At 38.4% G+C, this 21863-nt stretch overlaps 1 protein-coding gene and 1 pseudogene across 1 annotated transcript; one reads left to right on the top strand and one right to left on the bottom strand.

Moving 5' to 3' along the window:
• The first annotated feature begins 688 nt into the window (after positions 1 to 688).
• LOC116644318 lies at positions 689 to 1950 on the top strand (annotated as a pseudogene).
• A 1705-nt stretch (positions 1951 to 3655) lies between these two features.
• Positions 3656 to 20592, bottom strand: TFAM (transcription factor A, mitochondrial). The gene is made up of 7 exons (XM_032423873.1): positions 20333 to 20592; positions 19676 to 19794; positions 18143 to 18213; positions 17581 to 17730; positions 13678 to 13773; positions 7562 to 7618; positions 3656 to 7067 (listed from the first exon to the last, which is right to left on the bottom strand). The coding sequence occupies exons 1-7, from the start codon at positions 20431 to 20433 to the stop codon at positions 6921 to 6923; spliced, it is 741 nt and encodes a 246-aa protein (XP_032279764.1). The 5' UTR covers positions 20434 to 20592; the 3' UTR covers positions 3656 to 6920.
• Between the last annotated feature and the right edge of the window lie 1271 nt (positions 20593 to 21863).

Raw genomic sequence — 21863 nt, 5'->3', positions numbered from 1 at the left:
TTTCCATTGAAAAAGAGGGACACTTCCCTTCTGAATCCAAGATAACCCTGTCAATAATAGTAATGGCTAAATGTTGTGACATAGCTCACCATCCATTCAAATTGTCATTCAGGCTCTTATTACAGTAGACAAGTAGGAGCTTCGCAAAAGTAAAGACTGAGGGTGAGGAGATAGCTTTGGGTAAATATCCTGAGTTGTTTAGGTCTAACTTATATCTGATACTAAGTTTACACATAATCAGATGTTGTTAATGTCAAAATTAAGAGAAAATTTCTATGCCTTTAACAAATCTCCACTACCCTCACCTAAGTACTTTTGTAGTCAAGGCATAAATTCCCAAGTGGTAAAAAATACTGGCCTCAAAAAACATAAAACACAAACAAAAAAAAAACTACTGGCCTCTATCACCAGTAAAACTAAGTACCTGCCACCAGTAAAATTCTTGTTCACCTTAGTTACACAACTACTGAGGACCTGTTCTACTGGTGACTGAGGGAAAAAAAATCCAAAATTGGTAGCAAATGCTCATAATGCTTCAACAATTTCTGAAGGATTAATAAACAAATTTGGACCCCTCCTCTCATCACTTAATCCCACCCAATTCAATGCACAAAATTTCCAGTATAAACAAGTAATTTAAATAGAACCTTAGAGAGCATGACCTGGGAGCTGAGCGGAGGCAGAGGAGATGGCTTCCCAGCCGCCACCTCCCCACCCCCCCCTCCCCCGGAAACCCTGGGAGACCCGCCGAGTTCCTGGGGCCGGGCCAGGACTAGGACCTGGCCCCACTTTGCAATCTGCTGATTTGGGTCCTACTTTACTGACGAGCCCTGGACAACCAACACTTACCAGAGTGCCCCCACCTATTCTTCCAAGGCCATCCCAGCAGACAGGAAGCAGCAATGTGAGTACTTTCAGACCTGCTTATAGCTCATTTTCTTCAGGATATGGTACCTATGGAAATTCATTTTCTGGAAGCTATAGCCCTTATAGTTATGGATATAATGGGTTGGGCTATAACCGTCTCTGTGTGGATGATCTGCCACCTAGTAGATTTGTTCAACAAGCTGAAGAAAGCAGCAGGGGTGAGTATCGTGCATGCATTCGCCTCTGTCAGTATGATGATGTGATGATGCTACCTTTTCAGCTGTCTATAACAGTTTCAGGGCTGTATTGGATGTAGCAAATCACTTTTCCCGATTAAAAATACATTTCATAAAGGTTTTTTCAGCTTTTGCCTTAGTTAGGTCTATAAGGTATCTTTAGAGATGGTGCAGTGGATGATAGTTGAAGAGGCTCTGAGAATGAGGACCTTTGGGCAGAAAGTGAAAAACTGTGGCTTGCCTTGGTGATGAGGACAGAGCAGCTAACTCAGCAAAATCTTGGCCAATATTCTTGTTTTTTGCTCTTATCCTTGGTGGTGGTCCTTACCTCATCTGGAAACTGCTGTCTACCCATAACGATGAAGTAACAGACAACACAAACTGGGCAAATGTGAGGATGACCATGTAGCTGCTAGAGCAGAATATGATTTTGCTGCTGTATCTGAAGAAGAAATTTCTTTCTATGCTGGTGATAGGCTAAACTTAGCTCTCAAAGAACAGCAACCCAAAGTGTGTGGCTGGCTTCTGGCTAGTCTTGATGGTCAAACAAGACTTATACCTGCTAATTATGTCAAAATTCTTGGTAAAAGAGGTGGAAAAGCAGTGGAGTCCAGCAAAATTTCTAAGCAGCAACAATCTTTTACCAATACAACACTAATTAAAGAAGCCGCACCTACTGATTCTTTGGATGAACAGGAAGCTGCCTTTGAATCTGTCTTTGTTGAAACTATTAAGGTCCCAGTTGCACCTGATTCCACTGGGAAAGGTGGAGATAAACAAGATCTTTGATATCTTTCATGTTTGCCTGCAATTGAACTATACTTTTAAAAAATTACTTCTAGGGGTGCCTGTGTGGCTCAGGTGTTAAGCGTCTGCCTTTCAGCTCGGGTCATGATCCCAGAGTCCTGGGATCGAGCCCCGCATTGGGATCCCTGCTCGGCGGGAAGCCTGCTTCTCCTTCTCCCTCTCCCCCTGCTTGTGTTCCTTCTCTCGCGTTGTCTCTCTGTCAAATAAATAAATCTTTAAAGAAAAATTATTTCTAGGGTGCCTGGGTGGCTCAGTTCGCTAAGCGACTGCCTTCGGTTCAGGTCATGATCCTGGAGTCCCGGGATCGAGTCCCGCATCGGGCTCCCTGCTCAACAGGGAGTCTGCTTCACCCTCTGACCCTCCCCCACTTGTGCTCTCATTCTCTCTCAAATATATAAAATCTTTAAAAAAAATTACTTCTTACAAAGAAATTAATCTACAATCCAATGAACACATTTGTTAATGGCTATTCCAGGTGTTTTCCTGCTAGCAATTATTAAAGTTATACACTAGCATGTTGGTCTAGTGACCTGGTTACATTTTACAAGTTACTGGACCTCATAGTCCAATTTATTTCACCTAGATTTTAAGATTATGGAGATTGCTATCATTTTCATCTGTTATTTGAAAGTAAGATTGATGAACTATAGAATACACCGTTTGCTACAGTAGGGGTCTTTAATGCTTTTTAAAGTTAGAGCTTAAGGGCGCCTGGGTGGCTCAGTCGTTAAGCAGCTGCCTTTGGCTCAGGTCATGATCCCAGGGTCCTGGAATCGAGCCCCACATCGGGTTCCCTGCTCGGCAGGAAGCCTGCTTCTCCCTCTCCCACTCCCCCTGCTTGTGTTCCTCCTCTCGCTGTATCTCTCTGTCAAATAAATAAAATCTTTAAAAAATAAAGTTAGCGCTTAATTGATTTGGAATCCTCAGAAATCAAGTGATAACATATAAATATGAGAACAGGCTAAAGCCTTTTTTTTTTTTACAAATTTAAATGGAATAAAAATTTTCTGATCTGTGTATAAATAAATAAATAAATAAAACCTTAGAGATGTCTATAGCAAAATTTAAACTGAATAAAAATTTTCTGTTCTGTGTATAAATAAATAAATAAATAAATTGAACCTTAGAGATGGCTATAACCAAGTTTTTTAAATTAAGGCTGGTAGTTGGCAGCCTATATAATAAAAGGTCACTGTGTCAACACTATACACTCCCTTCCTTCTTCCCACATTTTATACAGGATTTGTGGGGAAGGAGAAATGAAACTGGATAAATTCTAAATTCAGTCAATACAAGCAAAAAAGAGTAAATTCAAATACTTTGTTGCACATCACCTAAGTAAATCAGAAACCATTTTATAGAAGGGTGTTTCAAACGATGTTAAAATGAAAAAAATGTTTAGCTTATTTAAAATTCTTGTTTAGGGTCAATTTTAAATATTTAGTTCCTTAGCCAGTAAAATTTTTTAAAATATTTTAAAATGTATTAAATGGTTTTGTATCTTATTTGCCATTAAATATAATAAATGATTTAATCAATTATCAAAAGTACTTTGTGAACAATGTGAGTCTGATGAAAGCAGCTTTGTATAATTATGCTTTGTTTTTCAAATTCAAAGTAATAAATGTTTATTTTATTCTTTCCAAAGACTCAATTTAAAAAATATTTTTAAAATACTTAGCATATTACTGCTTTAAAATTTTAAAACACAGTCTGTGCTTAATAACATTTTCAAATTTGTCTGTAAGAGGTTGCTGCTATGAAGAGAAGGAGGGAAAGTGGCTGGGGACAGGAAAGAAAGGAAGAGAATATTCTTAAAGTGAATGTTGATAAAATTAAGAGAAATAATGGATATCATCATCAGTTAACTATATAAAAACTCCCTGCTGTTTTAGCACAACCTGGTGATGACTGTTTTAGGTACAGCAAATGTCAGAAAAAAATCAATAAAATTTTCTAGTTATTTTAAATCTACTTAGAATAATACCCTTTTAATTCACAAATTTAAATATACACATTCAGAGCAACTATAAAAACATATGCCTTATTTTTAAAATGGCATTTCCAAAAAAGGAGTTAGCCAAATACAATAGCAAAATTACATGATTACAGTAGGCTGAATGTGCAAAAGACATCCTTTAAGTAAATATCAGAAAGTAAAATAATCACACAGCCCTCTATTCTGTCATCAATTTCAAAAACCCTAATATTGGTACTCCTATGAACAAAAGTACAGAAATCTCTTTATGACAAACGGCTTAGAACAGCGTAACACTGTTTCATTTCTTCAGCATCTTCCCCTCTAGCACTCTTCTGTACTTCCTACAGCAATTACTTTGTTGGGGCAACTTAAGAAACATGTAAAAAGCAAGGCTTTAAGTGAGTGGTCACTGGTTACTGATAAAAGTTCTTGTTCTTTATAATAGAAACTTTGAGTATATTGTTAATCAAGATGGCATTTGGCATATGGCATGCCAGTCTTCAGCTTGTACTGGTTTATTAAGAAAGGTGTGGAATCAGATTATTCTAATATATAAAGTATTAACAGTAACATTCTCTTACAAACAAAGCAAACTCAATACAATTTGATATTATAATCTAGTTCTGCTCTAGCTCTTTCCACTGTTTCATACTTCTTTTTCCTATATGAGGGTGTAAATACTTGAGAACTTACTGGATACTGAGCCTCCCGATAGATGTAGGAAGATTTGATTTGAATGTGTTGATTATAAAATAGCATCCATAGATAAAATGCTAAAAGAGCGCAGAAGGTAATTGCAAAGATGTGTTTTGTACCTTTGTCAGGTGTTTACAAAATTCATTTCTATCTCACCCATTCTACAATACTCACTACCAACACTGACGCCTATGTGCTCCCTGGGCTCATCTGAAGCACAGGACACAGTAAGTTATTTGACTGATGACTTTCACTGTTCTCCTAAAGATGGTATATAATCAGTACCATTCTAGATGCCACAGGGAGTGAGGGCTTAATTCTCCTGGAAACCGAAATAAGAAAGACTGATAGACAACAGTGCACCTCCTCTTTTTCCCCAAAACACTCTAGCCTCAGAACCATGGTGTATCTATTTTTTTTGCATGGTGTATCTATTTAACAGATTGTCCTGTATTCGTAACCACAGGGGAAAGTTGTTTGAAAACACCCAACTTTATACATTGAAATCTTACTCTTCCTCTTGTTATATTTTTCTCTTCAGTCCCTACCTTTGTCAAGCGCAGTATACATAATTTTGTGACTCTTTACTTATTTTCTATCCAGAAACAACAAAAATCTTCAAAGCTTTTCTGGAGATTTAGAAACTACCATTTCTCAATATTTAGCATAATATAAAGCCCATATAAATTTTGAGTTATCCTGTTCCTGAACTGATGATGAGAGAGATGAATGATTTTGATCAAAAAAGTGGTATGGATTTTGAAAACCTTTGCTTGACTCTCCTAAGAGGATAAACAAATGCTAAAAGTTGATAAGGTTTTTGTGGTATGTGCTAGCCGGAAAGTTCTTGAAGTTCATTTTACTAAGGCAAATACTTCAAAAGAATCTCATTGCACACTATACAGACCTTTTTTATTTTACTGCAACATAATTTGAAACTAAAGATAATTTTCCTTGCTAACACTGTGGAGCAAGTTTGCTTAGCTTTTTCAGTGGTCTGACTTCTTTTCTCTTAAGGTAATGGTGACAAAGATTCAAAAACAAGAACCTCTGAAAGAGTTTTAAAGAACTACCCCAAGACATTTATACACTGGAACACTAGTCACACTACTCTGTACTATAGACCATAGGCTGACAAACTTACTTTGTAAGGGGTTGGATAGGAAATATTTTAGGCTTTGCAGGATACAGTCTCTGAATCCACTACTCAACTGTTACTGTTGCACAAAAGCAACCATAAACCATGAGTAAAAGTATAACCATGTTCCAATAAAACTTTATTTATGGACACAGAATCTCATATTAATTTTCATGTGTCTTGAAATTTTCTTTCTAATGACTTAAAATTGTAAACTCAATTTTTAGCCCACACGCCATGAAAAACAGGCATTGGGCTCGATTTGGCTCACAGGCCAGAGCTGGGTGTGCCTTATACATGGGCTTATATATGTTATACAAAACGTTTAAATTCCAAGCCTAAGACTTTGGAGACTTGTTTTTAGATCTCTCATTTTAAAATTTATACCAGACAAATTATCTACTCTGGATAAATATACTCACATGAGAAAGAGAAAATAATTCAGAATACATATGCCTATTTAAAAAAGAAAAAAAAAATCTGCAAAATGAATGGTTCACCTTAAAACATAAAATTAGGAAACATTTAAAATTTTTATTCTATGCAGTATAAAACAATATGCATAGATTTGGTACATAATTTCTTGGTTTTTACTGTGGGAAAAAGGCAAGTAAAAGGTTTATAAATCTCTCCATCCCTTTTATAAAAACTGCAACTGAAATCAGCAATTCCTTGCATGTACAACCATCAACTCTGAATATATGAATTATACCTAGGGACTGGAATTTACCTAGATGAGTAATGGGTGCTCTTCTAAAATGTATAGTTATATCATAGAACACTATGACTTCTACAATTTGGGACAGTTTTGAATATGAAACTCCTGCCTCCATATATATCTATAAGGAAACAAGAATACTCTTTGCAGTCATCAAGTATAAAAAAACTTCACAGTCTGATTTACCTTTATCAAAGGTAAAATGATTCACTGCTGCATTTCATGGATTATTTTGATCCTCAGTAGTTCCTTAACACAAAATAAATTTCACATGAACTTTTTATCTGTTTGGGTTTCCCAAAGCAAGATACTAATACAAAATGTATCGAACTGGCAGAAGTCCATGGGCTAAAGAAAAAGGAATTAAATATAAAATGTTCACCAACTTTATCCTTTCTAATTTTCAATAGCTTCAGGTATTGACACCTAATTGGTTTCTTGTGTCTATCCATTATGAACATAACTCAATCTTCTATTTTAATACTCCTCAATGTCATCTTTTCCTTGGTGCTTTACTGTGCGACGTATAAGATCATTTCGTCCAACTTCCATCATTTGTTCTTCCCAGGATTTCATTTCATTATAATAACGAATTTTATCATCATTAGCAAGTTGAATATATACCTGAGAAAAAGTGTAACTGTTAACATGATTTCTTTAGAAGAGTCCTTTACAATTAATTTCTAGAATGCTCCATATACTCTAGAAATCACCTTACTGTTCTACATGCATAAAGGGGGACTGAAGAGGGAATGCTTTTTGAGATAAAAGATGAGAAAAGAGGCAGAGATAAAGATTTTTGTAAGAATTAATAAAGCTGGTACAATTTTAGGGCTTGGGATGTGGGAGAGGAGCAGAGGTAAGGCGTAACTGTCACTGGATAGAGTGAGTACTCTAAGTTATGAGTGACATTGTTTTAAAATACCAATTTTATTTGCAATTAAAAACTACCAAAAGAAAAAAGCCACACCGTTTCTAAGGATATAAAAATAATTTTAAAATATTTTAAAGTGTTATTAGTGATATAAAATTGTTTTCACATGAATCAAGCCTTGCCCTAATATATTCTCTCACAGATATTCTAACTAGATACTGGAAACTAAAACCATACTACTTACCTGCTTTTGAGAACTAGGGAGATTTTTCCAGTTTTCATTTATAGTCTTCAGCTTCACCTGTAAAACACATATGTTTAAGTAGCAGATACAGAGACTTCAGTGGTTAAAGATCTTTTTTTTATTATTCATTCCAACAATAAAATCTCAGATGTCAAGAATCACAGGCAGTCTTACCAATTCCTACCTTTCTTTCTAAATAAAAACTATTAAACTGTTGAAACATACAAAAAATGAATAGGATGAAGATATTTACCTTTTTATTGAGATATAATCAACATGTAACATTTTATTAGTTTCAGGTGTAAACTTCGATTCATTATTTGTATATACTGTGAAATGATCACCACCGTAAGTCTAGTTAACATCTGTTACAATAACACTGTTACAAAAATTTTGTTTGTGATGAGAACTTTTAAGATCTATTCCAGGCAACTTTAAAATATTAAGTATAGTCACTATGTTGTACATTATATCCTCAAGACTTATTTATTTAAAATTAGAAGTTTATACCCTTTGACCATTCTCACCCATTTTGGGCCCCAACCCTAACCTCTGGCAACTACCAATCCATTCTCTATAACTATGAACTTGGTTGTTTTCAAGATTCCACTTATAAGAGAGACCACCCAGTATTTGTCTGTTTCTTATTTCACTTAGCCTGCTCTCAAGCGCCATCCGTGCTGTTGTAAATAGCAAGATTTCATTCTTTTTGATGGCTGAATATCCCATTGATAATTAAACCACAGTTTCTTTATCCATTCATCCATTGATAGACAGCTGGATTGCTTCCACGTCTTGATTATTGTAAATAATGCCCAATGAACACGGGGGTATGCAGATATCTTTTCGAGATAGTGTTTTTGGTTCCTCTAGATAAATACCCAGAAGTAGAATAGCTGGATCATATGGTAATTTTATTAATTTTTTGAGGAACCTCCATACCATTTTCTATAGTGAGCTGCAATTTACATTCCCATCAACACATGCACAAGGGTTCCCTTTTCTCGGCATCCTTGCCAACACTCATGATTTTCTCATCTTTTTGATAACAGCCATTCTTTTTGATAATAGCCATCTTTTGATAGTATCATTCTGAGGTGATATCTCATTGTGGTTTTGATTTGTATTTCCCTGATCATTACGGCTGCTGAACACCTTTTTATGTTAAGCTAACACCTGTTAGCCATCTGTATGTCTTCTTTGGAAAAATGTTTATTCAGATCCTCTCCTCATTTTTTTTAAAGATTTTATTTATTTATTTGTCAGAGAGAGAGCATGCAAGCAGAGGGAGTGGCAGGCAGAAGGAGAAGCAGGCTCCTCTCTGAGCAAGAAGCCCAGTGCGGGATTCGATCCCAGGACCCTGTGATATGACCTAAGCCAAAGCCAGACACTTAACCGACGGAGCCACCCAGGCACCCCCTCCCCACTTTTTAATCAGATTGTTTTTTTTACTATTGGGTTGTACACGTCCTTTACATATTTTAGATATTAACACATATATGATTTTCAAATATTTTTCTCTCATTCAGTAAGGCTGCCTTTTCACTCTGTTAATGGTTTCCTTTGCTATGCAGATGTATCCTTTTTGATTCAGCAATATTAATATCCAAGTATAAATCTATATTCCTATGACAGACTAACTTCTAAGATTAAGTGTTTTTATTTCTTCCCTGTATCTTAATGTTTTATTCTAAAATCTGTGCCAAAGTGTTTAGGTGTAGTCATAGGAACAAAACAACACTAGTCCTTAATTCTACTTAGCTGAACTTAATTATATGACTTGGAAAAAGTCATTATTATCTCCCTTAGGCTTGGTTCTTCATTTATAAAATTAAAAGGATTCAGGGAAGCCACGGCTGGAGGAAAGGCAGAGAAGGGAGTCAGCACACCTCATAGAGCTTGTGCTGTTGCTTCCAGAAAGCAGAGACTGAAGGAATAAATGGGTGGGCGGAGAATGAGGGGCAGAGGGAGACAGACAGGGGTAGGAGAAGGCAAGTGTGAAGGAGACAGGCAAATGGTCTGAAAAGTATCTGTTTAAAGCTAAGAGGAAGTCATCAGTGATTTTAAGGAGAAGCAGAATAAGAATAATGAACTTTACTGTTCTGAACTCTTAAATTTTTTCCTATCAACAAAAATGGAGGTACCAGATAGTATCTAGGGCTACATAACCATTACGTTTTGAACATTTTTTTTTTTTTTAATTTAACAGAGAGAGAGAGAGAGATAGGGAGAGCAGGAACACAAGCAGGGGGAGTGGGAGAGGGAGAAGCAGGCTTCCCACCGAGCAGGGAGCCCGATGCGGGGCTCGATCCCAGGACCCGAGGATCATGACCTGAGCCGAAGGCAGACGCTTAACGACTGAGCCACCCAGGCGCCCCCGTTTTGAACATTTTAAAACTTACCTTTATAAACACATCTAATATATTCAGGGACAGTTACTCACTAAATAACTGCTCTCTTAGCTTTGGAAGGAATTGCTGTAATGCTCTCAATTCTTTAAGTTTTTTGCTTTATTTAATCCATAAAGTTTTGTATTCACTGAGTTCAACAATAATTTATGAAGTTGCACGCCTAAATAATCTGAGCTTTCACCTAAATAAAGTAATTCATTAAAGAAAATTAAAGAGATGGAAAGGTATTTACTTTTGCTCCCTCCTAAAACCCATTAAACGTAAAAGCCCTTCCACCAGGTGAGAGGAACAGTGAGAGGATACCAGCTATGAACCAAGAGGGACCTCACCAGTAGGCAACCATGATAATGTCTTGATCTTGGACTTCCCAGCCTCCAGACTGTAAGCAATAAATTTCTATTGTTTATTTTTTTTTTAAAAAGTAAATGAACAAACAACATTTTTTTTTACAGCATAAGCCCACATGGAAAAGACAACAGGAGAGGGCACTACCGACACAAAATTTTAGAAGCTGAAAAGCAGGTGGAGAAATGGTGACTTACCTAACCAACAAGGCAAATTCCCAAGCTGGCATTGGGGAAAGCCAAAAAAGCAAACCAGTTTACAATGCAGAATTCCCAAGTAGCTCAGGAATTGGCAGCATCAGATAGGTAGAAAACAGAGGTGAAAGTTGGGCTTAAAACAGGAGGTTGACTGAAATTCTCTTGAAAAGGAGATTAAATCTCCACCATGGGCAGATTCTAGGATTTATCCTCTCAAAAGGGTAAAACAGAGCTACTCTGTGGATACCAGGTACAGTTGGGGTCAGTGGTGATTAAGTAAAAATGTATATAGTATCCAGAAAGAAAGGCAAAAAAGGCTAAGAGAAAATAATACAAAAAAGAAAATGAGAGGACCAGCTCAGAAGACTCTCTCTCTTAGAGAGAACAGAGGAAAAAAAGAGGGGAAGGGAAGAAAAATGAAAGCAGATCACATTCAAAGGACTAATAATCAAAATGGCTTTATACTTCTCAAAAGCAATAACAAGAAGCTACAAGGGGCGCCTGGGTGGCTCAGTTGGCTAAGCAACTGCCTTCAGCTCAGGTCATGATCCTGGAGTCCATGGAGTCCCGCATCAGGCTACCTGCTAAGCAGGGAGTCTGCTTCTCCCTCTGACCTATACCCCTCTCATGCTCTCTCTTTCTCTCTCTCTCAAATAAAATCTTAAAAAAAATAAAATAATAAGAAGCTACAAGAGAAAGAAGCAATATTTTTAAACTTTTGAAAGAACATGATTCCTACCCTAGAATTCTATGCCTAAATCATCAAACAAATGTAATGATAGAAATATTTTCAGACATGCATAAACTCAAAGAATTGATCTTCCATGTACTCTCACTGGGGAGATGCTATAAACCAAGAAAGACAACAGAAGAAGCAAAAGCACCACAAGGATGAATGTCAACTGTGCACTAAGCATAAAAGGCCACAACCAAATTGGAACAAATCAGAGGCACCAGACTGAAACTGACAGAATAGCTAATGCATCTAAATGCACTGAAAGCTGGTGAATATATTTAAGAGTTTAAGGCTAAATTACCGATAGTATATAATAAGCTAAGGAAACAAAAACACAAAACATAATGAACTTCAGTGGAAGTGAGTTTTGTAAGAAAGGAAAAATAATCATAGCAAATGGCACAGCTCAGCTATGACTACATTATCATAGTAACATACTCGATATTGAACTAACCAAAATTATGATAACTACACTGGGAGGCAGGTGAGTGGAAACATGTTGAACAGTGGGATGAGAAAGTGTTAAATGTTAGTCTTAAATAGTGGGAGGTAATGCCTAAAATATAGATAATGCTTAAAATTGAAATAAATCAAGAAGTAACAATATAAGGTATTACTTAAGAGATATGGAGGTAAATACCACAAGAATGAGCTAACAGTTGAAGGTATTTGCTTCTGGAGTAAGCAGTATGACAGGGCTGTGAAAACTGGTACCTTTCATAACAAGTCTTATTTTGATTCTTTTAACTATGAGGATGCATAACCAATATTTTTTAAATGATTAAAAATGACAGTTGCATTAATTTTAATTTCCCAGGATAGAGTCCCTCAGCCATTAAGCTTTCTAGGTGATTCCAAGGTAGTCTGAGTTGAGAACCACTGATTTAGGAGGATTCTCTAGTATGTAACTTTCTTATACTGATAAAACTAAATCCAAAGTAAGTTAGTGACTGAGCAAATTCCAACTAAAAAAATAAAGAGGCATGCATTTTAGTAATGTAAAGACACAGAAACTGAATTTTTAAATCCCAAGGAGTGGGGCGCCTGATGTCTCAGTAGGTTAAGCATCTGGCTCTTGATTTTAACTCAAGTCATGATCTCAGGGTCCTGGGATCGAGCCCGGCATCAGGCTCCCCACTCAGCGGGGAGTCTACCTGTCTCCCTCCGTCCCTCTCCTTGGCACGCATGCTCTCGCTCTCTCTAAAATAAATACATAAATCTTTTAAAAAAATAAGATAAAATCCCAAGGAAAAAATCAGTGAAAAGTATACAGCCAGGGAAGACTACGTCACATATACATTATTTAATCATACGTTAAGCAGATTTGCGAAATGATCCAAATAACCCAAAATGTGGCAGAGTGGCAAAAACCATCTCAGATTGACAAGAGTTAGGGATCTGAACACTTTTCTTACCATATCATATTATAAAAGGAAAAATATAATTGCCCATTTGGAGCTTCTAAGAAGGAAATAAAGGAAACAATAAGCCACAGCAGGAATGACGAGCCTCTCTTTTTCTTTGACCCATTCATATGATGATATTCATGTGTATAATACATTCCCACAGGCATAACCAAAATTTTATTAAAGGATGTAAGATGAAGCAATAGGTTATACTCAAATCCCAGTACAAAATATTGTAATTCTACTCTCATTCTTTCCCAGTGACTGCAAAACAGTTAAGAATTGCCAGATAAGGGGCGCCTGGATGGCTCAGTTGTTAAGCGTCTGCCTTCGGCTCAGGTCACGATCCCAGGGTCCTGGGATCGAGCCCCGCAGTGGGCTCCCTGCTCGGCAGGGAGCCTGCTTCTCCCTCTCCTACTCCCCCTGCTTATGTTCCCTCTCTCACTGTGTCTCTGTCAAATAAATAAAATCTTTAAAAAAAAAAAAAGAATTGCCAGATAAGAAGTCTCCAGAACTTTGACACCCCTATAGATTTGAAAATGTTATTTTTTAAAATAGAAAAAAAATTGAATATACATATATTGGCCACTAAGTACTCAATCATATGTGGCAAGAAAAAGGGTTTTCCTTTAAAAGAGACACAAGAAAGAGGACCTTATTTGTATACTTATTTATAATAATTTACTACTTTTCTTCACCTCCTAATATATGGCACCCACCCCTATAATTTTCTGTGTAAGTATTTTAAAAATCAAAATAAACAAAAATTGGGCGCCTGGGTGGCTCAGTTGGTTAAGCGACTGCCTTCGGCTCAGGTCATGATCCTGGAGTCCTGGGATCGAGTCCCGCATGGGCTCCCTGCTCGGCAGGGAGTCTGCTTCTCCCTCTGACCCTCCTCCCTCTCATGCTCTCTCTCATTCTCTCTCTCTCAAATAAATAAATAAAATCTTTAAAAAAAAATAAAAAAATAAAAAAAATAAAATAAACAAAAATTTAAAAAACAAATGCTGTTCTGTTTTACCTGTGATGTACCATCCTTAGTTTCCTGGAACCTTTCAGCTATAAAAATGTTATAAGCTGAGCGAGGTCTTTTCGGTTTTCCAAGCATCGTTAACTCCTGAGTAACAAAAATGAAAAAAGTTATAGTTTTAACTTCTGTGAGACTTAACTTTATCTACAGAAACTTTATTCACTACTATGCATTATGGAAAGTTCCTGTACGTGAATGTTATAATTCTTACACAAAGTGACCATTTTGGGGATGAGAATTTTTTTGATAGCACTAAGTTTTGAAAATTATAATAGATTTTATCAGTTATTTTCCATATAAAAACATTTCCTTTACATATGATTTTCATAGTCTCCACAAACTGAATAACTGAGCAAATATGTACAAAATCTTTTTTAAAGGTTAAAACAATCTCAGCTTCATCCTTACAGGACACTACCATCTCCTAGTCACTACATGGCTCCACCACAACTCATGAACACTACACTATCTGTTTAATAATCTCTCATTTCATTTCCTTCTCTGATAAATCTCTCAACTTTTAAACCTCAACGATGTGCTAAATTCAATTCTTTTAATTAGACACCAAAGAGCAGGGGATGCAGGAGATGGAAAATACACATATCCCTTGCTGTTTAAATCAGTTTAGTTTCTGACTTTCAGAGAATAAGGGATACTGCATTATCCTACTTAGTTTCTGAATTTGGATAGTAGTACTTGTAATTTATAAAAGTATATGGCTTTTGATGGTAATTTGGTTAAAGTCAATAACCCAATTTTTATTCATAAGTAAAAGAAGGACCCCTGTGATTTACTACCTTCTCCCTGAACTTCTCAGTCATAAAAACTACTGTAGACTCCAGGCACTTTATAACTATTTCTTTTTTGTTTCTATAGCTACTGCTAGGGATTTCTCTCCCAGGTGCTCTACTTGTAACTTCCTGATCCCCACACTTCTCACCTGATTTCTAACTGGTTGGCACTGGGAATTTTCAATAGAAAGAAAAATTCCAACAGGGAGTGAAAATGGAAGTCTGAGAGAAAAAACCTTCAGGTTTCAAGTTTCTGGTTCTACATGCAAGGAGCTTGGAAGTCCTCACTCCTTCCTAACAGTAAGTATAAAGCTGAACAGACTGAAAAATCAACAACCTTTCTTGGATCCAAAAGAAAGAGGAGGAAACGGCAAACTGCTGTCCCCTAGACTGGAAAGACATACAAGTGAATATAGGGAGTCGAGGCAACCCCTGCTGGAACCAGTGCTGGGGTAGGAAAACCTCTACTGTAATAAATGAATTGCTGGATGCTCTGTGTGGACAACTCTTAAGAGTTTAAAAACTACAGGGGGACCCAATCATAGGAGGGTCCTCACAGTATTATGAGATTTACCTCCAGGAGCTAGACTAGATTTCCACAATAAATACTGGAAAAAATCCCCTCCTGCTTCTGTGAGGGGAAGAGGAAAAGAAACTATTTTGAAATGCCTGAGCACTCAACTGTTAACAAGGCCTGCCCTCAGGGTTAACTAGTTAACGAGAACCTAACTGACCTGAGTGAAGGGAAATACCCAACTCCTGCACACTCTAGCCATCCTGTCCCACACCTAAGGGGGAGACGGTGTGTGCAGGAGTGAACTGAGAAACTCTTGTGAAGTTCACAGACCAGTGGCATAGGCTCACTAAAAGATCAGGACCTAATCATAGGACTACAGAATGCTTTTCTTGCCCCCACACCTCATCACATTATGAAGGCCTATTTACAGTAGTTCCTTCTACCCAGTACCTCACGTCCGTCTATCAAGAAAAAACTTCCAAGGCATACTAAAAGGCAAAAAAACATAATTTGAAGAGACAAAGCAAGCATCAGAACCAGATGAGAGGGATGTTGAAATTATTAGACCAAGAATTTAAAACAACTAGATTAATATGCCAAGGACTCTAGACTGCATGCAAGAACAGACTGGCAATAAAAAACACAGAGATGGAAAACCCAAGGATGAACCCCCCCCCCAAAAAAAAGTTAGATATCAAAAATGCTGTAATAGAAACAAAGAATGTCTTTGATGGACTTATTAGACTGGACATGGCTAAAGAAAGAATCTCTGATCTAAAGGACATATTAATAGAATCCTCAAAAATCCAAAAGCAAAGAGAAAACTGAAAAAAAAAAAAAAAAACTGAACAGACTACCCAAGGCCTATGGGACAACCTACAACAGGTGTAACAAACATACAATGGGAATACGAGGGGTGTCTGGGTGGCTCAGTCAGTTAAGTGTCTGCCTTCGGCTCAGGTTGTGGTCTCAGGGTCCTGAGATTGAGCCCTGTGTTAGGCTCCCTGCTCGCTAGAAGTCTTCTACCTCTCCCTCTGCCCCTCATGCTCGTGTGCACGTGCTCTCCCTCTCTCTGTCTCTCAAATAAACAAAATCTTTTTTAAAAAAAATATTGGGAGCACGAGGAGAAAGAGTAAGGAACAAAAGAAATATATGAAAGGGAAATCCCGTATCACTGCCCAATCCTCATTTCTGGTCCTCTCCACTCTTAACAATGGATGGGTGCATTAAAGAGGAAGGAAGAATAAAAGTGGGAGAATAAACTTTAGTAATCACACCTCCAAATACTATCCCTAAGCAGACACAGTATTTCTCTTATTTTCTTTTCTGGCTCCCTTTTACTAATTGGATCAGAAGACTAGATGACTATCTAGATTACTGACTTTAAAATGGGTGAGTCCTCAACTCTGGTGCTAGGAGGGCTTGACATTAGGGTCAGGGAGAGAAATGTTGGCATCTCACATCAAAGTCTCAAATCTACTTTTTCAAAGAAATAGTTTTAACTCTGATGACCATTTTCTGTAGTATATGTACTGGACCAGCAAGCTGACTACCTCTTACCTAACATTGGTTCTACAGAAAAATGTAGTCTTTCAAGCAATAGAATTTATGTGGATTAATAACCTTAAGCTGGGAACTACAAATTTTGAACCATATGGGGTTTTTAATAAGGAAAAATTGAATTTCATCCTATGGGCACTTCCTACTTGACTAGATACAATAAGTCACTTCTTCCCAATGTGTTAATGAATTCAGTCTATCTAGCAACATTTCAGAATCAAACTCACCATAACCTATAAAACAATTCAAATCAGGAGGTTATTCTAGACAAGACCCAGAAGCAAAGATTCTTGTTATTCCTGATTTGGCTGTTTCATAACTCTGTTCCTACAGCTTTCATGCTAGTCCTAACTACATATCTTAAATACAGATACATCCGAAAATAATAATAAGGGTTTCTGAGACAGACTCAATGCCAAGTGGTACTAGTGGCAGAAAAGAGCTATCTCGTTATTTTTTTTTTTTTTAAAGATTTTATTTAAAATAAATGACAGAGAGAGGGCGCCTGGGTGGCTCAGTTGGTTAGGCGACTGCCTTCAGCTCGGGTCGTGATCCTGGAGTCCTGGGATGGAGTCCCGCATCGGGCTCCCTGCTCGGCGGGGAGTCTGCTTCTCCCTCTGACCCTCTCATGCTCTCTCTGTCTCATTCTCTCTCTCAAATAAATAAATAAAATCTTTAAAATAAATAAATAAATAAAATAAAATAAAATAAATGACAGAGAGAGACACAGCGAGAGAGGGAACACAAGCAGGGGGAGTGGGAGAGGGAGAAGCAGGCTTCCCGCAGAGCAGGGAGCCCACTGCAGGGCTTGATCCCAGGACCCTGGGATCATGACCTGAGCCGAAGGCAGACGCTTAAGGACTGAGCCACCCAGGCGCCCCTATCTCGTTATTTCCTAAATGGGGTACTCCTGATGACATTCTACCATTTAGCCACACATATTAATATAAGAAAAACTCCCTATATTCATAGTTATATAAATTTCAGTCCTTTGCCATAGGGAAAGAATATTTCATTAATACTCACTCTTTTTTTTATTAATGCTTTCTTTTTTAAACGTTTTTGCAGGATTTCTTTTTCCAAAGATATGATCTGACTTGGAGTTAACTGTTCGCGAATTCTGCTTATCTCTTCTTTGTATGCCTGCCAGTCTGCCCTGTAAGCATCTTCATATATCTATAAATAAAAAGCCCAAATAAGAAGTCAATAAACTACTGCTGACAAATTAAACATAGCACACCTGCCAGGGAAAGACAACTGCATGACTTCAGATAAAGAGAGACTGAACCACCAAGTGGAAAATGTGCTCTGGAATCACATGTATATGGATTAAAAACATATACTTTTCATATACATGCTAACCGAGGTGAGAGTCTACCAATTAGTCTTCAATTTCAGATTGCTGCCAACCCTTCGTCACCACTGCGATACATTCATATTCTAATCGTTTATGTGAATTAGAAGGTATGAAGTTCCTTTATAGATAATGGGTATTAAATATAATTTTTTTTGGTACCTTAAAGTACATGACTATTGTTTTTAACTGCAGAATAACTGGTCAGCAATGCTGAAAAACCAATATGCTTACTTTTTTCTCTGAATCAGGAAGTTCCCTCCATAGTTGGGCGATTTTTCTAATTAGTTCTGAATTTTTCGCATCTATAGATTGGAATAAAATGAAAAAAAGTCACAATTTTATGTCTCAGGATTAATTTCTAAAGACTTCTAGGAAAGCATAATCCATTAGCTCTAAGTTTTATTACAGATGCCTCTCTACCACACACAACTCAATACAATGATTTAGGTTTTCTTTAATCACCTAATTTAAATTTGATAATTTCATATTTTATTCAACATTGTTAAAATCTGTTATCTAAAAATTAAGAAGTATATCACATACCCCCAAACAGTCCTCAGAAATTATTAGTTTAAGCAGTTGGGTAATCAACTTCTTCAAGCTTTTTACTTTGTATTTCAAAGAAAACTTTTTTCCTAGTCTTTCAGGAATTATTAAGTTCATAAAGCCTGACTAAACAATAAAATATAGTCTTGATTCATATAACATCACCTTGTATTTCAATTACAGAAATACTATTTGCAAACAAACTATTCTAAAATCAATTCATTATTCCCCATTTCCTTCCTCATTTTAACTGGAACGACCGGGATGTATGTAAACATTTTAACAAACCACTGAGTTTGAACTACCATATTTTAAAAGATGTGAGTACTTCTGAAATATGTCTCTTAAACCAATTCTTTATAATGTGAGAATTTTCATTACAGCTCATTTGGTTTTCACAAGCGCCCTGTGAAAGGGCTTTTAGAAATCATAAACAAAGTTGACTGTTATTAATTTATCATCTTTACACCACTATAACCCCAAAGGAAGGCCCACAGCCTTTCTAAGGAGTCAACAAACATACTACCTGGAAATCTCTTTTTTCAGGAATTCAACCAATTTCCAGTGAAAAAGCTCTTAAAATTAGCAGTAATTTGTATAGAGCTTTACAGTTTACAGAACACATCCACGTAAGTTATTATTTCATTGCAACTTCATTAACAATTCCCTGAAGTAGGAGCTAAGTAAGAGATAAGATGATTTATCAGTGGTGCTCCAGGCCAATGGCAACCAAATCCCCTAAATTCAGCTTTTGCATCCTCTTCCCTGGATGCTTTCCACTCCACATGCAGCTATTTTTAAAATACCTTTCATTAAATGTCAGGAGGATAAAGTCAACGATACTGTAACAGCATTGTACGGTGACTGTTAGTAGCTACACTTGCGGTGAGCACAGCATAATGTAGAGAGTTGTGGAATCACTAGAATCACTATGTACACCTGAAACTACCATAACACTGCGCGTCAACTATACTTCAATAAAATATATATATAGTAATAAAAAAGTAAAATGAAAATAGCTTTCATTACCTCGTAATTTATTTTTAAGGCATTTCTACTTGGTAAAAAATATGTCCTACTTCCTATTTTACGGACCACTAAATGTTGTGTTTCCGCAGTCAATGGATGCTTTGAAAATGCAAATCAGGTTTGAAGTTTAACTGTTTTAGTGTCCTCTTTATTACTTCAGAAAAGAGTAAATGCTCCAAAACTCCTTACCTGGGTTCTGAGCTTTAAATATGGGTAGTTGTTCTTTAGAAAATCGAACGTATGAAGTCAGAGGCTTCTTTGGATAACTATTCGCGGTGGATGAAAAACATCTCGGTACGTACGCAAAACTACGTATAAAGAAAATAACCAATATCAAGTATTTAATTGACAATATTCATTTGTATATGAACACAGATCCCAAATGAGATGTCATCAAGACGCTACAGATGACACCGTGTTTGTGACACTTAAAACCCTTTCCTAACCAGAAGGAAGACCTGCAAATCTGAAGTTTGTCTCAAAGCTCTATCTATGCCTGCTAGGAAGGGCAAAATGGAGGAGAGCATCTATACTTCAGCTCCCGGCCCCTGCCTCCTTAACGCCGATATTGATGGCGGGAGGCTCGCGGCGCGACTTCGCAGAGAACTCTGGACGGGTGCTACAAGGTTGGACAGTGCGGTGGGGCGGGAAGGAAGGCGAAAGGTGGAGGGTGGCCGGAAAGACTACTGGCGTAAGGCCTGGTCTCAAAACCACCTAGGCAAAGTCGAGGTCTGAATCAAAGGGCCATAGTGGCCGGACCTCGTAGGAAGGACAAAAAGTATACATTCCAATCCCAGAGCGTCCTGGGCCGTGCCACCTCACGAGGTGGCACGCGAGCGGTCCCACCTGAAAGAAGAGCGCAGTCGACTTCCACAGCCCGCGCAGAGGTCCGCTCCGGACTTTCCCAGGGCACTCAGCACGCTCCACACGCCCCGGAAAAGCGCCATTGCACCAGCCTACAAAGCAGCGACCGGGCGCCAATCTCGTAGAGCCCTGCGGCACAACAGAACAACTCCAACAATGACTAGACGAACCCGCTGGCGACCCTCTGCAGTTTACTCTCATGCCCGCCACTCGCGAGGCACCATGGGAAATCCGCTAGCTTCCGGTTGGTAGTAGGGGGCGGGGCAAGGCAGAATTGACGCAGGCGCCGTAGTGGCTTCCCTGGTGGCCGGGGCTGCAAAGGAGGAGGAGCTCGGGGGCGGAGAAGGGAAACCGCAACCCGGCTCTCCTGCGGAGGGTCCTGGCCTCAAGGGGGCGCAGCTGAGCCGCCTCTGCGCCCGGCCCCCACCCTCCGCAGTCGTTTCCGCCGCGGGGCCAGGAGGTTGATGGGGGCACTGCGGCGGTCTCACACGGATAGGGCAGTGCTGGCTGGCGTCCGCCTGTGACGACCGAAAGGGCTAGTACGTAACAGACAATTTTACAACGAGGACGCGGGTTAACTGTGCCGCCCGGGCTGCTGCGAGGTGAGGCTAGCGGGTGCTGCGCGACGAGCGGAGCCGCTCACTTCAAGCCGGAGCTGGAGCTCTAGAGCCCAAAAATACTGCTGGGGCGGGGGTGGGGGAGTGGGAAGTAGGGAGTGTTTTCAAACCTAAAAATGCAGGTGTCCTGGCCTTGCCGCAGTGCCTGATTAAATATGTCTGCGTGAGGCCCGTGAATCTCTGTTTTCAACAAGTTCCTCACGGTTTTACAAGTTCTGATGCCAGTGGTCATGGGACCGCATTTAAAGCAGTACTGATGTAGACCGTCCTCCCGTCCATTGCAACTATCCCAGACCCAGTCTGCAAGCCTGACATCCAACCCTGCTTAATTTCTAGGAAGGAGACTTTGGCTAATTAGCTGTGCAGAGACACTATCTAGCCCCAGCGTTAATGTTAAAAGTCTTGATCCCGAAATGTTGCATTCTCTAAGATTCAGTTTTCCCCATTGCAGATGAGGATGTTGGACTAGATTAGTTTTCCCAAAGTCCTGAGAACGTGTGACAAAGGCATACTTGAGATATTGATTGATAGGCTGTACAACCATTTTCTGTGTAGACAATGGCATGAAAAAGATTGGGAAGACCTACACTAAAACTATCTAAGGATCAGCTTTTACATTACGAATTATTTCCAAGATAGCCACCTCCTGAAACAGCCTCTGTTGGGTAACTATAATTGTTAATTCTTAATTGAATAATTGAAAATTCTGGGCGCCTGGGTGGCTCAGTCGTTGGGTGGCTGCCTTCGGCTCAGGTCATGATCCCGGGGTCCTGGAGTCGAGTCCCACATCGGGCTCCCTGCTCCCGGGGAAGCCTGCTCTCCCTCTCCCACTCCCGCTGCTTGTGTTCCTGCTCTCGCTATCTCTGTCTCTGTCAAATAAATAAATAAAATCTTAA

The sequence above is a fragment of the Phoca vitulina genome, unplaced genomic scaffold, assembly GCF_004348235.1.
Source record: "Phoca vitulina isolate PV1807 unplaced genomic scaffold, GSC_HSeal_1.0 scaffold29, whole genome shotgun sequence".
NCBI lineage: Eukaryota > Metazoa > Chordata > Mammalia > Carnivora > Phocidae > Phoca > Phoca vitulina.
The sequence above is the reverse complement of the archived record's forward strand: the minus strand, read 5'-3'. Positions and strand labels throughout refer to the sequence as shown.

Coding starts and splice junctions, on each gene's coding strand:
- TFAM (XM_032423873.1), bottom strand. CDS start 20,433: ATGGCGCTTTTCCGGGGCGTGTGGAGCGTGCTGAGTGCCCTGGGAAAG. Junction 17,731..18,142: donor TTCCTGATTCAGAGAAAAAA/GTAAGCATATTG, acceptor TTTTATTTATAG/ATATATGAAGATGCTTACAG. Junction 13,774..17,580: donor AAGCATTAATAAAAAAAAGA/GTGAGTATTAAT, acceptor TTTGTTACTCAG/GAGTTAACGATGCTTGGAAA.